Source organism: Parambassis ranga, chromosome 5 (assembly GCF_900634625.1).
Source record: "Parambassis ranga chromosome 5, fParRan2.1, whole genome shotgun sequence".
NCBI lineage: Eukaryota > Metazoa > Chordata > Actinopteri > Ambassidae > Parambassis > Parambassis ranga.
This window is the reverse complement of record NC_041026.1, coordinates 16,477,144-16,492,717: the sequence shown is the minus strand read 5'-3', so window position 1 is coordinate 16,492,717 and position 15,574 is coordinate 16,477,144. Positions and strand designations below refer to the sequence as shown.

General features: G+C 42.1%; 4 protein-coding genes across 4 annotated transcripts; 2 read left to right on the top strand and 2 right to left on the bottom strand.

Moving 5' to 3' along the window:
* Nucleotides 1-43: 43 nt before the first annotated feature.
* On the top strand, nt 44-2,030 carry mrpl20 (mitochondrial ribosomal protein L20). The gene is made up of 4 exons (XM_028406626.1): nt 44-274; nt 517-627; nt 917-994; nt 1,080-2,030. The coding sequence occupies exons 1-4, from the start codon at nt 188-190 to the stop codon at nt 1,251-1,253; spliced, it is 450 nt and encodes a 149-aa protein (XP_028262427.1). The 5' UTR covers nt 44-187; the 3' UTR covers nt 1,254-2,030.
* Nucleotides 2,031-2,492: 462 nt separating this feature from the next.
* atad3 (ATPase family AAA domain containing 3) lies at nt 2,493-7,232 on the top strand. Its single transcript, XM_028406581.1, has 16 exons — nt 2,493-2,792; nt 3,334-3,410; nt 3,821-3,922; nt 4,017-4,076; nt 4,163-4,232; nt 4,318-4,483; nt 4,596-4,665; nt 4,898-5,053; nt 5,145-5,201; nt 5,287-5,412; nt 5,488-5,612; nt 5,697-5,748; nt 5,835-5,905; nt 6,001-6,168; nt 6,325-6,433; nt 6,524-7,232. The coding sequence occupies exons 1-16, from the start codon at nt 2,600-2,602 to the stop codon at nt 6,905-6,907; spliced, it is 1,986 nt and encodes a 661-aa protein (XP_028262382.1). The 5' UTR covers nt 2,493-2,599; the 3' UTR covers nt 6,908-7,232.
* Nucleotides 7,233-8,076: 844 nt separating this feature from the next.
* tmem240b (transmembrane protein 240b) lies at nt 8,077-9,398 on the bottom strand. Its single transcript, XM_028405156.1, has 2 exons — nt 9,295-9,398; nt 8,077-8,290 (listed from the first exon to the last, which is right to left on the bottom strand). Exons 1-2 carry the CDS (start codon nt 9,396-9,398, stop codon nt 8,077-8,079), a joined length of 318 nt encoding a protein of 105 aa, XP_028260957.1.
* Nucleotides 9,399-10,097: 699 nt separating this feature from the next.
* ssu72 (SSU72 homolog, RNA polymerase II CTD phosphatase) lies at nt 10,098-14,672 on the bottom strand. Its single transcript, XM_028406617.1, has 5 exons — nt 14,223-14,672; nt 13,411-13,554; nt 11,522-11,661; nt 11,254-11,372; nt 10,098-11,036 (listed from the first exon to the last, which is right to left on the bottom strand). The coding sequence occupies exons 1-5, from the start codon at nt 14,300-14,302 to the stop codon at nt 10,935-10,937; spliced, it is 585 nt and encodes a 194-aa protein (XP_028262418.1). The 5' UTR covers nt 14,303-14,672; the 3' UTR covers nt 10,098-10,934.
* Between the last annotated feature and the right edge of the window lie 902 nt (nt 14,673-15,574).

Sequence of the window (15,574 nt, the reverse complement as noted above, 5' to 3'; positions counted from 1 at the left end):
CCCGCGTTAGTTTACGGTCCTCCCCGTCCTAGTTTTAAAAACGAACGTACCCAGTGCGTCGCTGTCATTCGTAGTACAACGTGTGGACGCGAACGCACATAACAGAGTTCCAGCAGATGTAGTCGGGTTTATGTCCTACAAGTCATCGTTTTCATTTTGTTGACGAGGAATCGACTGAAGGGCGACAATGGTATTTTTGACGTTAGCTTGTTGGATCAGAAGCCGTGGACCCGACAGATTCTGGAAAGTCCAAGAACTCCTCAAGCATGCACGGGTAGGGCTCTGACTATTTACTGGAAGCTAATGGCTCTCGCATTGTGTCCAATTTCATATTGTAATATTTGCGGTGGACAAAATAAGAGTTATTTGAGTTACTCTGTGCCCAGTGAGTCAGTGTGCTGTTTTTTTAAGTCGCTCCATGCTTCATACCCCGCTGCCTCATCGTGCTAATCTAATATTAGCAGTGTAGTGATGATAAATCTGATGGTGTCATCCCCCTATCGTTTCTTCTAACAGCACTTCAGAGGCAGAAAGAACCGCTGCTACAGCCTGGCTGTGCGGGCTGTCAGGAGGGCCTTTGTCTACGCTACCAAAAGTCGGAAGGTCAAGAAACGCAACATGAGGACGGTAAGAAGAAGTGTATTTAAATTGATTTCATATGGCTAAGACTCTGAGTGTTAACACTGCTTTCCAATGGATCAATGGGTACGATGCCAGTTGACCTCTAACGTCCTGCTGTCTTGATAAGTATTTAGTCTGGTGATGGTCCAAGCCAATGATTTACGGTAGTCAAGGTTACCAAAGAGGCCTTAAAACGAATAAGATGGACCAAAGGGATGTGCTTCTGTGTTGTTAACATTGTTGCCAGTGCCTGAATTTGTGTTAATTATTCTGTGTTGTGCTCTTATTCCTTCAGCTCTGGATCTCACGCATCGCAGCAGCAACACGAGAGCATGGCATGAAGTACCCTGCCCTCATGCACAACCTTACAAAGGTTGGTTGTGGTGGATCTCGGATCATTGCAGTTGTTTATGGCATTCATTCATTCTACCTCTTGTTTCTCTTCCCTCTCTATACAGTCCAGCGTTCAGCTCAACCGTCGTGTTATCAGCGAACTAGCCATCACAGAACCTCGATCATTTCTTTCACTTGCGAAACTGGCAGAGGCTCGGAAACAGGAGGGCTTCCGCGCAGCACTGGGTGACGGCAAAGAGCCTCCTGGTGTCCTCTCCCGTGTGGTGATGCTGCAGTAAAGGACTTGCTACAGTTGTGGATCAGAATGGATGTTTGAGATACTGAAACACACGCCTTCAAAATTCACAATTATGACTTCATTTAAGTTAAATAATTACTTTAATTGTTTGTGGTGCTTCATTGATCACTGTATCAGGAATCTACCAGAGGGCTGGAGCTGGGACTCATGTATGAAGTGGGTAGCTTGGTGAAAGAAAATGTAAACTGGCTAACCACAAAGTGAGCTAGCATCATTATTTCCTCAAGTAAATGCAGGAATAATATGCTGCTCAAGGACAGATGATTACCTAATTTCTGAGTTTCACCACTCTCACTCTGTGCATTGTGTGATTTCACTGTTTATAAGCAACACATTAGAAAAAAAAGAGACCTTACAACTCACATGATTGTTTTCCCTACAATGAAAGCCTACAATAGTGATAGTGTTGTCACTGCCTACAGGACAGTGCCAGAAACAGAAATACTGTCTGAAAATCTAAGTGATTTTTTGGAAGCTGTATGCTTTGTACATGGACATTACCATAATCCAAGATGGCAGACAGCATACAGGTAAATGTGTCTGCAGGCCTGCTTTATTCCTTCAGTTGCTGAATGCTCCCCCATGACTAGCTTCAGTATCACAACAGAAGATGTATTTTACAATAACCATAACCCTATTCTGTGTATAAGATCTCTGACGTTATAAGGTTTATTTGGAGGCTTCCTGTGTAAATATGTGTTGTGGTATGTTTGTTCTTTGAATGCTGAGTTCATTAAACATTTTGATATATAATTTATCTTTGTTGTTTTTTTAATAAATTCTACGCTAACCCCCTGTGGCATTTTGCCCTTTCAGGTGTTCTGCTCTTATGCAAAATTTGTAGAGAAACCTGAATTCACACACCAATGCCCTCATCATTATTAATTTAGATGATCGATTAGTAATCAATCCCAGTGAATTTGCTGGAAGGTAATGAACTGAAATGTGAAGGACACACCAGCAATGTCATTGACCTCTGACTTACTAAACGAGGCACAGCATGATGCAATTCGAAAGAAAACCTTTTCCTTTTCTGCGCATTCAACCATCGTATGACCCTCCACAGCCACCGTATACGTTTTGGGCGGGACTACATGTGTGACCTCTATTGCACGCTGCTGTGCGGACAGCCAATTAGAAGAATACGTACTTGACGCGAGCCAATCGTCGCTGCTATTATTCGGCTAATGTTGCGCGTTCTCTTGCACATGCGCAGAAGGTTCCGGCGTGACACGCGTGTGGAGGAAGTGTAGTGACAGATCTGTAACAGCCAGCTCTCGCTCCACACGGAACCGGCGAAACTGTGATTTATCTGTTCACGGTAAAATGTCGTGGCTCTTCGGCCTAAACAAGGGGCAACCTGAGCCCCCTCCAGGTTTGCCGGTTCAGCCTCCACCACCTCCACCTCCGGCTGGAGGCTCCAGCGGCGGTGGAGATAAACCCAAGGACAAATGGAGCAACTTCGATCCCACCGGACTGGAGCGGGCTGCTCAGGCGGCCAAGGACCTCGACAAATCCCGTAAGTGTTCATGGTGCTGAGCGCGGATCACTGTAGAGACGGTGGCACTAGACCAGGAGTGTCCAGACTTTTTTCCCTGAGGGCCACGAGCAGTTAATTTCAATATAGTGACTAGATTGAAATTAACTGCTTGTCTTGCTTTCAAATGCCTCTCTCATAGTGGTGGTTTCACTGGTGCAGCTTCTTAAATAATCAGGCCCACACCGACACCCATCATCAGTACAGACACAGATGTTAAAGACTGCTGCAGAGAACAGGGCTATGATGCATCCACCTTCATTCATTCATTGAAGTCAGGGTTCAAAGGTCACAACCTTGCAGTGTGTCTTACAACAACTAAATTCTGCCCCCTGCAACACACACATGCAGAAGTGCACCAGCTGTCTTCTCTGTGTTTCATTATTCAAGAACTGAGGAGGAGGAGATGCTAGGAAATTAACAGCTGACATTCTTTCATCATGTCGGAGATCATTTAGTCACAGCCACCAGGAGGTCTGAAATCATTTGACTTTGTGGTGTGTTTCCTCTCTCCTGTATACAGGCCATGCTAAAGAAGCTCTGGATTTAGCTCGAATGCAGGAGCAAACCACTCAGATGGAGCACCAGAGTAAAATGAAGGTACAGCAGGGGCAAAACAGCCAAACAGTTTACATCTGATGAAAGAGAAACACTGAGAACATTTATTTATTACTCAATATCTTCATACTTTAGATTTAAGACTTGGATATTTGAATACTTGTAACTGAAGCCAGATTAGCAGGGCCAGTGGTGATGTTTCAGTAAAAAAAAATGCTGGCTTTAGAGAAGATTTCATTAAATGAATTACATCAGTAGACGCAATATCGATAACAATCATTCATTTATGAACAGATGCCCACATTAAATGACTTATAAAAGCAGTGTTTACTCCTGAGGCCTACGTCAGTGTTGACTGATCTCCAGCTGAAATGGTTTTATGTAGATGAGTGGCTGTGGAGTTTGAATACTCCTTCATCTCTTCACTTTTCTTTTGCATGTCACCTAAACAGGAATATGAAGCAGCACTTGAGCAGCTCAAAGGAGACCAGATACGCGTCCAGGCTGAAGAGAGGAGGAAAACTCTAAATGAGGAGACCAAGCAGCATCAAGCAGTGAGAAGACAAATAAGCTTTTTTCATTTCTTTTATGTTTTGTGGTTGTAAAAAGGCCACTTTTATATATGTACCGTTCTCTGTTCTGTGACAGAGAGCTCAATACCAAGATAAGCTGGCAAGACAGCGATATGAGGACCAACTAAGGCAGCAGGTGAGGTTATTTTAAAGCCTCATATAAAGTAGTTAAGAATGAGACATAACAGCAAACTGATGTCTGTTTTTTTTCCCCTTCAACAGCAAGCACTGAATGAAGAGAACCTCCGCAAACAGGAGGAGTCTGTACAGAAACAAGAGGCCATGAGGAAGGGTATAAACCTTACCTCTGTACTAGGAGCCATTGAGGATTTTGACATGTTTAGCAGAGGCTGATGGTTTTGTTATGCTTTCTATAGCAACGATAGAGCACGAGATGGAGCTGAGGCACAAGAATGAGCTGCTACGTGTAGAAGCTGAGTCTAAAGCCCGAGCTCGTGTGGAGAGAGAAAATGCAGATATAATCAGAGAGCAAATCCGTCTGAAGGCTGCAGAACACAGACAGACAGTGCTGGAGTCCATAAAGTAAGTGGCTGTGATGATGGGAATCAGATGTCAATATGGATCCTATCAGGACATATCACACTTTGACGACTGTTTAAGAGTACGCTGACGGGTAATTCCTGTTTGCTTTCAGAACTGCAGGAGCTGTGTTTGGTGAAGGATTCAGAGCCTTTGTGTCAGACTGGGACAAAGTTACAGCCACGGTGAGAAACGCTGTTTTCATCTACAATCAGTTTAGTCAATGATTAGACTCACGGTACATAATAAGAGCTGAAGACAGACAAGAAAACCCACTGACTGTGTGTCTGGTGACGTATTGTACGCCTTTGAGAACTACACACACATCCACCTGTTTAAAGCAGAAGCAATCAAAGCCACATGTAAGACTACTGTAGACTGATTATTACTGTGTAAAGGTTTGCCTTGTGTTACCAGGTGGCAGGACTGACGCTTTTAGCTGTAGGAGTGTATTCAGCTCGAAATGCGACAGCTGTAGCAGGGCGCTACATTGAGGCCAGGCTTGGCAAGCCGTCTTTAGTGCGGGAGACATCCCGATTCACTGTGGGAGAGGCGATCAAGCATCCTGTCAAGGTAGTTAATAAGTAATGCATTTGTGTGTTTAGATTTAGTGAGATCCGATTATATGCGTGCTAATTGCAATGTTCCTGTCCCCTTTTTTCAGACAGTCAAACGGCTGAAAAGTAGACCTCAGGACGCTCTTGAGGGGGTTGTGCTCAGTGTAAGTGGTCAGAAAACACAAGAGGTGCATATTTGTTCATATTTGTGCATATGAGTTGAAATAATTGTGTTTTTCTATCCCCCAGCCTACCCTGGAAGAGCGTGTGCGTGACGTTGCCATAGCAACAAGAAACACAAGGCAGAACCATGGCCTCTACAGGAACATCCTCATGTATGGCCCACCGGGAACAGGAAAAACGCTGTTTGCTAAGGTACACCAGAGGGATGAAAGATGCAAACATTCAGGTACATAAACAGATACTTGAACTTGATGTTGTGTTGAGCAGAAGCTGGCAATGCATTCTGGGATGGACTATGCGATCATGACCGGCGGTGATGTAGCACCCATGGGCCGGGATGGTGTGACTGCCATGCACAAAGTTTTTGACTGGGCCAACACAAGCCGACGCGGGTACACGACTGATAACATGTTACTACACAAACATGCCCAACTGAATTACCTTAGACTTCATGTTTGCCATGTGTTCTTTTACAGACTGTTGCTTTTTGTGGACGAAGCTGACGCATTCCTCCGCAAGAGATCCACTGTAAGTCTGCATGGATTCTTAGACATTTCGGAAGGTTCCTTACGTCAGTCGGTGACCATTCCTTACTTGTGTCTTGCTGACTATAGGAGAAAATCAGTGAAGACCTCAGAGCCACATTGAATGCATTCCTGTATCGCACTGGAGAACAAAGCAACAAGTACATTTTTTTTATTCCTATAGCATTACATATTCAAAGCCTAAACCTAACCTGTGTCACACCCTGACATGTATACTCCTATTTTTCCCCTGCAGGTTTATGTTGGTGTTGGCCAGTAACCAACCAGAGCAGTTTGACTGGGCCATCAATGATCGTATAGATGAAATTGTGAATTTCGCTCTGCCGGGTCCTGAAGAGAGGGAGAGGCTTGTGCGGCTGTACTTTGACAAATATGTACTGGAGCCAGCCACTGGAGGGAGGCAGTGAGTATTATATTGACACTAGAACACAATTGTGGTACTAGAGTGTCGAGCATTATGAGAAGAAGGGTCCAAATTCTAGGATAAAATCAGAAATTTCTTAGAGACAGATAATTTCCTTTGTCTTCCTCTCATGTGTGTGTGTTTTTGCTTGTAAAGGAGGATGAAGCTGGCACAGTTTGACTACGGCAAAAAGTGCTCAGAGATAGCAAAGCGGACAGAGGGCATGTCAGGAAGAGAGATCTCCAAATTGGGAGTGGCCTGGCAGGTATGCTTCCTGTAATCATTGTGGATCCACAGATGTGATTGTTTAACAAATCTGAAGATGTATATATATAAAAAAAACATTTTCTTCTAGGCGGCAGCATATTCTTCTGAAGATGGTGTCCTGACAGAGGCTATGATTGATGCTCGGGTTGATGACGCTGTCAAGCAGCACCTTCAGAAGATGGACTGGCTGCATGGAGAGGAGGAGATTCAAGCTAAGAGCCTTACGCCTCCACCAGCTGGAGGAGTGGGCAGCGGAGGAAAAATGGGTTTTAATCTCCCCCTCAATGAGGCACCTCAGGCTCAGGAGGTGATTACTCCAGCCCTCGAGATAAATGCGCTGCCTATAGATGAAGGTAAACAGGACCATGAAGACGCTGTTAAAGCAGAAGCTGCGACAGCAGCAGAACGTTTAGGCCAACCTGCTGAGAGCAAGACTGAAACTCCTCCTCCAAAAGATGGAACTCCAGTTTGAGTTTTAGATTGTCCACAGAGGAGGTGGGGATAGAAAGATTAGTGTCTTGCCCCTTTAAGTAGTTTGAGAGTATATGTCTAAAAAGCCTGATGGACTGTCTCAGTGTCAGAAGATCAGTTCACAGAGTGAGGGGGAGAAAACCAACTAACACACCTGAGACTCTTTCATTTTAATATATATTGTAAACGTGTACTTTACATGGAAAAGAGCCGCTGTCTGTCATTACACTATATAAATGTTGTGCAAAGTGGAGTCTGCTGAAATGATTAAATGAATCCATGTTTTCATAAAAAAAGTATAGACTGATATTTATAATTTGGTATTGTTGGCAATTGAAGAGACACCGAGCTATTCTATGTGACTTGACAGGCAAAGAGGGTTGAACAGTACAATATGTAACAACAGACAGAGGCATTAAGACTGAAGCCCGCAGTGATCATGACCTTTTGTATAAAAATACACTTATCGTTTCCTGTGTAACAAAGTAATAGCTGAGTCTGGCAGGAAGTCTCTTCTACAGAGCAAAGTCAAGGGCACGATACTGTCCTTGGTTTGGAAAAGGTCACGTGAGAAAACTTCCTGTCAAATCTTATGTCTTATTATTAGTAATATAATGTATGGGTCATATTACCCATCAATCTGGAGTGCTCATCAGGAAGGTGAGGTTTTTTTAATGATAGGGACCTATGAGGCTCTGCATGATTAAAACACATGACTGAAAAGCAATTTGTTTAAAGACATAATGGTCATTTTAAAGGCTTTGTATGTCCTGACCAGATTTTTCTAAAACCCTTCTGTGTTAAGATTAAGATTAAGAATACCGTTGTATTTTTGCAACGGCAGATACAGAAAGCAAAAGATAAGAGAAGAGAGTTGTTGAAAAAATGGTTTATTAGAGCACACGCTTGAATGTTGTCCACATTTTATTTGTATTTTTTTAGGTATTTGATGATCCGGTGATTATCTCACATTTTCTTCTTGGGTCCTCAGTATGTTGTGTTAGTAGCTGTCTGAACAGCTCCCTTGTGTTGAATGAATGAATTTAGGCATCCATGACCAGAAATGAGTATCTAGAGAAAAAAGAAATGTGAAGTTGGAATCTTAAGTTTGTGCTGTATATATGTGGCAGGGACAGTAAGAGTGTGGTGGGTGAGATGTGAAAATCACATTTACTCACTGTTGAGTTGGTTGGTCCACCAGAATTTGAATGTCAAATTCCAAACGCTTATCAGCCACAGCAGGAACCAGCTGATGCAGAGACCCAAGAGCAGCCCAACCACCATGCTGCTCTCCTGCTGAGTCATGATGTGACCTCTGAGGTAGTTTTGTGTGGAATCCATAGACAGGGCTCCGTGATATGGAACAACATGATAGGCCTGATGGCTTCAGTGATGTTTGGGAGGTACAGAAAAGTACAGTTGAGTCAACACATCAAATGGAAAGCTTTTATACACACTAATCAGCCACAGCATTCAAACCACTGACAGGTTAGGTGTATGACACTGTTAACACTTGTTTCTTAATATATTTGAAACAAGATAACTTGGATGGGTTCTAAAAGAACTTTACATGGATCCAAATTGTAAGGGGTCAGCAGGTCCTCTTGATTTTCTTAGGGGGGTTAGGACCTACAAAAATAGTCTAAGGAAGAAAAATAGACTCATTGCTTCTGTGGTGTGTAGCTGTAGAACCAGTCAGAGTGTCAATCTGCCACAAAGAGGGCCCACAATGGATACATGAGTGCCAAAATTGGATTATGGAGCAAGGGAATCCAGAGATGGCAGCAGGATTATTAGAAGAAGCTGAGCAAGCAGGGGTAGAGTGATGGTCTGAGCATTGCTCTCCTGGGACAAACCGCTGCAGAAGTCAGGCAAGTGGCATTATTGTGTCTGATCGGTGTACACATTTTCTTATACAGATTTTCTAACAATAATGCTGACGGTAGTGATACAGCTGACAGCTTATGAAAAAGTACAGAAAACGACAGTAGAAGATGCTGGTAATTGATTCCTTCAGTGAGACTGAGGCAATGAAAATGGAGATGAGAACTGAACTGCAGAGGAGTGGACTCTTCATAAATCAAATAGTGTGTTTTTAAGATTGTTTAGCCTCTCTTGTGCAATCTAGGACATATAGTTGACTATATGTCTCCATGCATCCTGTGTGTGGACAACAACAGGTGAAATCTCATTTTTCTGTATAAATAAATAAACATAAATATAACACGTGATTTGCAAGAACTAGAAACAGGTTCCAGGTGTAAACATATGGCCTAACTACACACCACCTGAGGTCACAGAGAGTTATCCTACCCCATCACAGAGGTTAAAGAATGTTGATAATGCATCGTGGTGTTTAGCATGAGTGGGCTACAGCCGGGTTTTTACCTCCCACAGGTGCACTGGCAGACACGGTCCTCCCCACGCAGGAAGGGTAAGATGAAGTTGTGAAAGCGGTCAAGAAGCGCGTTCATGCCCGAGAGAAAAATCATAGCTGTGGTAAGTTTAAATTCAATTAAACTGGCATACTGCAAACAAAACGAGCAGTTAAACTAAGAGAATATTTTAGTTCTTCAGACACAGGTTAAAAGATGAGTGTCTGTGTCTTTACACGGGCTCGGTCCTACCCGGGCTGTGCGTGCTTCGCCCTGCTGGAGCTGCAGCCAGGAGTCGAAGCGAGTTACGGACGCTTGATTGCGACGATTCAATTGGTTGTCATGGTAACGTTTACTGCTGGCTAAAGGTCACGTGACATTTTTTTGTTCAAATTCTAATAGCTTCACTGTGTTTTTTTTCTAATGTAACGTTAATTTGTTAAGTAAGCATTTTTATGAATGACGTCTGTTATCGTTTTTAATACTGGATATATAACTTTATGTAACGGTGGTGTAGATTAGAGCTGTAAAGGAGGAACGGAAATGAGAGATACAAGCATGTTTTATTTGCTTTTCTCATCTTTAAAGCTTTATTTATCACCCCAGTCATTCACACAAGGTGTCTGTCAGTCTACCACAAAATAAACAAAGAATTACTGTTCAAATGCTAAACTATGTCTCCAAACTCTTCCTGGTATCCCTGAAAACTGTTATTAGCTAAATTGTTGCAACAAAATCCTAATATATAATCAAATGACAACAATGCTCTTGCGTGAAACCACTTTGGACTAAATATCACAATAAAGAGCCATAAAATGTTTCTTAGACGTTTCTTTAGTAGATTCATATGTACATACAGAAAAATCAGGCACTCGGAGCTGAGCTCGCAGTTTGAAAATAATTACAATGCTTCAATTCTTAAACATTTACAAAAGAAAAAAAACTATGCCCTGAAAGACAGAGTTTAAATATAAATCAACACAATATATTGAAAACACAATGAGGAGAGCCTCTGAGAGGTCTAGGTTTGGTAATTCATGATCAGCTCACCCACTTCTTCTTAATCCTAATAAATCTACAACTCATGGCCACAAAGAAATAGGAAAGAAAAAAAAACATACAATTCAATTGCTTCTCCTCTTGTGTGTAAACACATTTACACTGCTGAAAGTCAGGAATCAAAACCTGACATATGCCTGACTTGAATTACAATAAATCAATATTATATCAGCACAATATGCTGTGTAAAACAAAACTGAGAGGGACCTGTGAGAGAGTTGTTGAATCTGGGGTGTGGGTGTTATCGCGCTCCCTGAGGAGACATGGGTAAGTGATTTCACTGGGCTGAGATGGGGGGGGGGGGGACCTTGGCCTGACCTTGATCTGGAGGAATAAAGGCAGAGTGAGAGCAGTGAGTCCATCCTCTGCATGGAGGATAAAAACCATTGTTACCAATATGTCCAACAGCAGCCATTTGTTAGGTCCTGACCCAAAGCCCCGCATGTATGCATGTGTGTGTGTGTGTGGGGGCACACACAACATGTGTACTGTTGTGACTGAGGAGTATGAAGGTGTGCATGTCCATATGCTATTGTTTGATTGCTTGTCATCTCGTTATCTCGGTCTGTGTTTATTGCAAATGTATGCTGTGTATCAGTAGAAACAGACAGTGTGGAGAAAAGGCCTGTTGCTTTTGTCTTCAAACTCTTGTAGGAGCTCGTCGATTTCATTCTCCATGTCGTCAGTGTGCTGGATCTGCAGGGACATCAAACAAATCCCTTCAATCTATGAACCTTTTCTAAGCATTAGCTGTAGTATCCTAAGCATTTCATTTATTTTAGAACTCTTACATGCACTCTAATAACGTTTGATGATACAAAGCAAAGCTAAACAGTATAAAACAACCCTCATTTACTGGCTTAATATTTGCTCTGTATGTGTACAATAGTACTTGGGAACCTGTGACACTCACACATTGACACAGCTCACAGATGAGGAAGGCGCCCAGCGTGGCTTCCTCGTGGTTATCCTGAATGTCTACATTGATTACATGGACAGGCTGTAGAGTCTCCTGCTCTCTTGAATTCAGATCTGCAATAATGGGGAAAAAAGAGAGACACTTTAATAAGAAATAAGCAAAAATGTGGGTCTGTTTGCAAAGTCTGGAGTGATATACCACCAAAACAAGGAGGATCATAGCAGTGTGTTTGTAAATAAGCATTTCTTATGAGAATCCTCACCCTCCAGCACTTGGTCATAGACTCTCTCTTCACAGGTGATGACCAGGTCAAACTTGTCCTTGCAGTTCTGAAAGCGTTCTGGCTTTGATTTGATGCGCTTGTTGCGGTCCAACATGTGTAGGATGCCATTCTGTGTGTATCTGAAGAGTGGGGAGGTCAAGGAGTACAACAGGAGCGAGACATCAAGGTAGCGCAACACACTTATCACACGGTCAACACCCAGGCAGAATGAATCTGTCAAAATCAGATTATATATTTTGTTTGAATTCTGTTGTCTCTGTCAGGACAAAGGAGCAAGCAAAGACAAATTTGAGTCACATCTTACTCTGTTATAGCACAAACTTCAGCGCCCTCTAGTGGCGACATCCAAGTACTACTGATTGGTCACAGACGCACATACACACACGCATGAATTTTGGGCCAATAACTAACTTTAGACAGCAATTCATCCATACAGTTATGGTTTAATATTTATGTTAGTGAACAAGGCACTCTGACAAGGCCAGACCACTGTAACAGATCTTTTCATTTTCTAAGACATTATCTGTCTTATTAAACCTCAACCAACTTTGTTTCAATACAGAAGTGATTGACTAGTTAGTGACAGTGTTGTACAGCTCTTGTTAAATACACATTCAGTGTAACTGAATGACAATACAGAGTGTGAAGTCAACTGTGCCAAGTGAAAACTGGTACTCAGCACTGCCAGAGTAAAAACACTGAATGTTGCTTAATACTTAAATACTCCTCACCATGATGTAAGATGGAACACCCTTCACCAGACCTCTGTGGGTGATAAGCCCTGGAGATCTTGGTAGGGGATGACTACAATTCAGATTTGCAATATTCAATTACTGAACAGTAAATACTTCAAATCATCACTCAAATGACTGAACTGCACATGCATGTTGCAAGAGCTGCATAACCTTTCTTCTCTCCTCGGGTCACCAACTTGACAATCACACCATCTCTAATATAGCATCCTTTGCATAACAAACTCACATAAATGTCCCATATAATTGCACATCTTGCAGCATGTGCACCTTCAATTTACAGGACAGCATTGTGTTATCTTAACATATAAATAGATCAAACCTTGACTTACCATGATGGGCAAACACTACACCTGCAACACAGCAAAATTAGCAACAGCAAGGAAACACTTTGGTTTTTGAAAGCCCTAAATTACCTACACTAATAACAGCTAGTTGTAAGTGATCACCTTCAACCTACCTCAGACTAACTATTGTATAACTGATTTTTATTTGGCCAACCTGGGAAAATTTCTCATTATCATTTTTGTTCATCATGACCAAAGTGCTTCTTTACTAATGGGTTCTCCCGCAACTGTACTCTCTATAAGTGACTCAGTTAATCACTGCAATTAACAGCTACTGAGGACAAAATGGCAACATTAAGTTGGCTACAAGAATAAAAATACTAATTGCTGGTTGAGTATTTTGACAAAGGCTATAAGAATAAATAACAGGAAAACTCCCATTAGCAAAGAACAACAGTGGTAATGACACATCCCTCTCCAGTATAAACACAAGTTACATTTCAGTGTGGTCTCCGAAAAATTGTAATGCTCTTCACTAAACTGCACTTACTGTTGCACTGCTGTCGTGTTGCAAGGTGTTTCTTTGCTCCATACTTTATAGGTTTATTAACAAACCGTGTCTCTGTCACACCTTTAAATCCCTGCTTGTGATTTACCCATTAGTGCACTCCCATCTCTTGTGCTGTTCCAACACCACCACTTACAGGAGCTCCCAGAATAATTAACATCTAATTGAGACAAATGTACATGGGCCATGTTTACTCATCCGGCTTCTGTACAAGTGTGTGGAAAAAATGTGAGCAATTCGAGGTGAGTGAGAAGGGGATACAGTTCCTTGTCCTTGCGGACCAAGTCGTTGTACATCTGTTCATATGTCGTTTTGAAGTCATACACATTCGGTTTATCCGGGGCAGGACCAGGTAGCTTCACATGAGACCCTGTCCCAAATGAACGCACATCAAATCCTCGTTTGCTGCAAAAAGGAAAAAAAAAGACAAGAGAGTAAATTATGCAACACATTCACAAATAAAACATAGAAGCAGAGTGCAACAATCCATTTTTACAAGTCTGTATGGTAGGTATGGTCAGGCTGAATTAAGACAGTCTCCAGGTTGTGTCTGTCATTGCATCCCATTCTGTCTAAATTATTACCACATAGTGATCCTTTTGATTTAATTTTTTTGTCACCTTGTTCTAAAAAATGTTTTGTTGCTAAGAAAAACAAATTGAACAGCTATTAGGAAAGCAGGCAGCAGATCTGATTAGACAGTCTGTGCTGCACAGCTGCAGTACCTCCTTCCGGAATATTTCCTACAAGGGGGCGCTCGTGTACACATGTGAGGGAGGAAAAAAAATACAACCCAGTAACTTGGGCCTTGGTTTGAAATCCCTGAAATCAGTCCGACACCAAACCCCAGTGTGGACGGTTACTCTGTCGCCCATAACCATGAAACCTAGTCAGAAAGCTGCGTAACAAGTGAGCAGCAGCCCCGTAGTGACACTCAAAGGTGAGTCCATTGTTACACTGCGTGGAGGCCCAACACACTGTCGCCGTGTCGACACGGCTCAGTAAACCCGCACAGATTTCCTTCACTCCGTGGCCGTTTTCCCTTTCTCCTCTTCCCGGTGGCTCATCTTTACCTGAGGATATTGTGCGCTTCCATACTGCGGTTCTGGTTGCTCGAGCACACAACCGCCACACGCAGCGGGTGGCTCGGCATTGCGACTCGCCGGTTGAAACTAACCGATACAAGCGGTCAGAAACTAATAGGAGGTAGCTACTTCGATCCCTGTAGAGAAAAATAAACCACACACAAACTCTATTATAATCAGACGATCAAGCGGTTCGACTAAAAATACTGCTCGAAAGGCTGCTCTTCTGTTTTTTGAAGCAGGAAGTTAAAATGGCGGCGCCCCTTGCGTTATACGGCTTTATGCAGTGATGTCATTTGGGGGCGGGGTTTGCTGCCTGTTATACAAATGCGGCTACGTACAAGTGACGTCAGTATACAAACATGCGGTGAAAATGCTTTTTCCTCGAAAGTCTTATACATAAAGTGATTAAAATATAGTGATTTAATACTGACACCACTGATAACGATTAAAAACACAAATATTATGCACGTCCTCGCATTTCAGTTGACATGTTCCCTTTTATATCTGGTACTACTCCCAGCTGCGGCAGTCAAACTCTTGTTCTTCTCTTCTTTCTTCTATCTTCTTTTAAGATTTAGAATCCATTTTAGTCTTAAACGCTCACGCTCTATCAAACTTGTATTCAGAATGTTCTAATTCCGAATAGTTTCCGCGCGCCAGGCTCTCAAAGTTGGAGTGTTTTTTGAGGTCTCCTCTGAGTTTAACATGGCAGATAGGACTGTTACCATAGTGACAGGCTGACACACAAGAAGCATACAAAGCAGCCATATTTGTAGTCTTTATCACACTTTAAGCATTATATGTGTCATATTGATCGTCCTTCAGCTGTATACTACTTTTCCACAATAAAATCACACAGCCTGTGCTTCTTATAAGCTTATGGTATTATTCCAGCCTCAGACCTTTCATATGGTATATTCACAGGCTATTCTTTAAGGTCATGACTTCGTACTGTTCTTGTCTTCAGTGTCTCTTTCATGTCTTCATGATATTAAGATTTTTTACTTTTCAAAATAAGAGCTTCATCTTTTCAAATTCTTAACCGTGTTTCAGCAAATTAAATTCAGATTGTAGATTCTCCAGCAATTCAGAGCAATCCTTCACATCAGCGTTCAAAGCAATGCTTCAGCTGCAGCAATCAAACTTGCATTTTCTTCAGGAAATTCTTTTCTAGTTTATTTATTTATGTATTTATTTTTTTTTTGGGGGGGGGGGGATATTTTTGCATACAATGTTCCTTGTTTGTTTTAATAATTTAAATTCCTCTCAGTCGATGGTTCTTCTACACACACAAGAAAGAAAGATGTAAACAGTATTAAAAATGACCTCAAGGTACT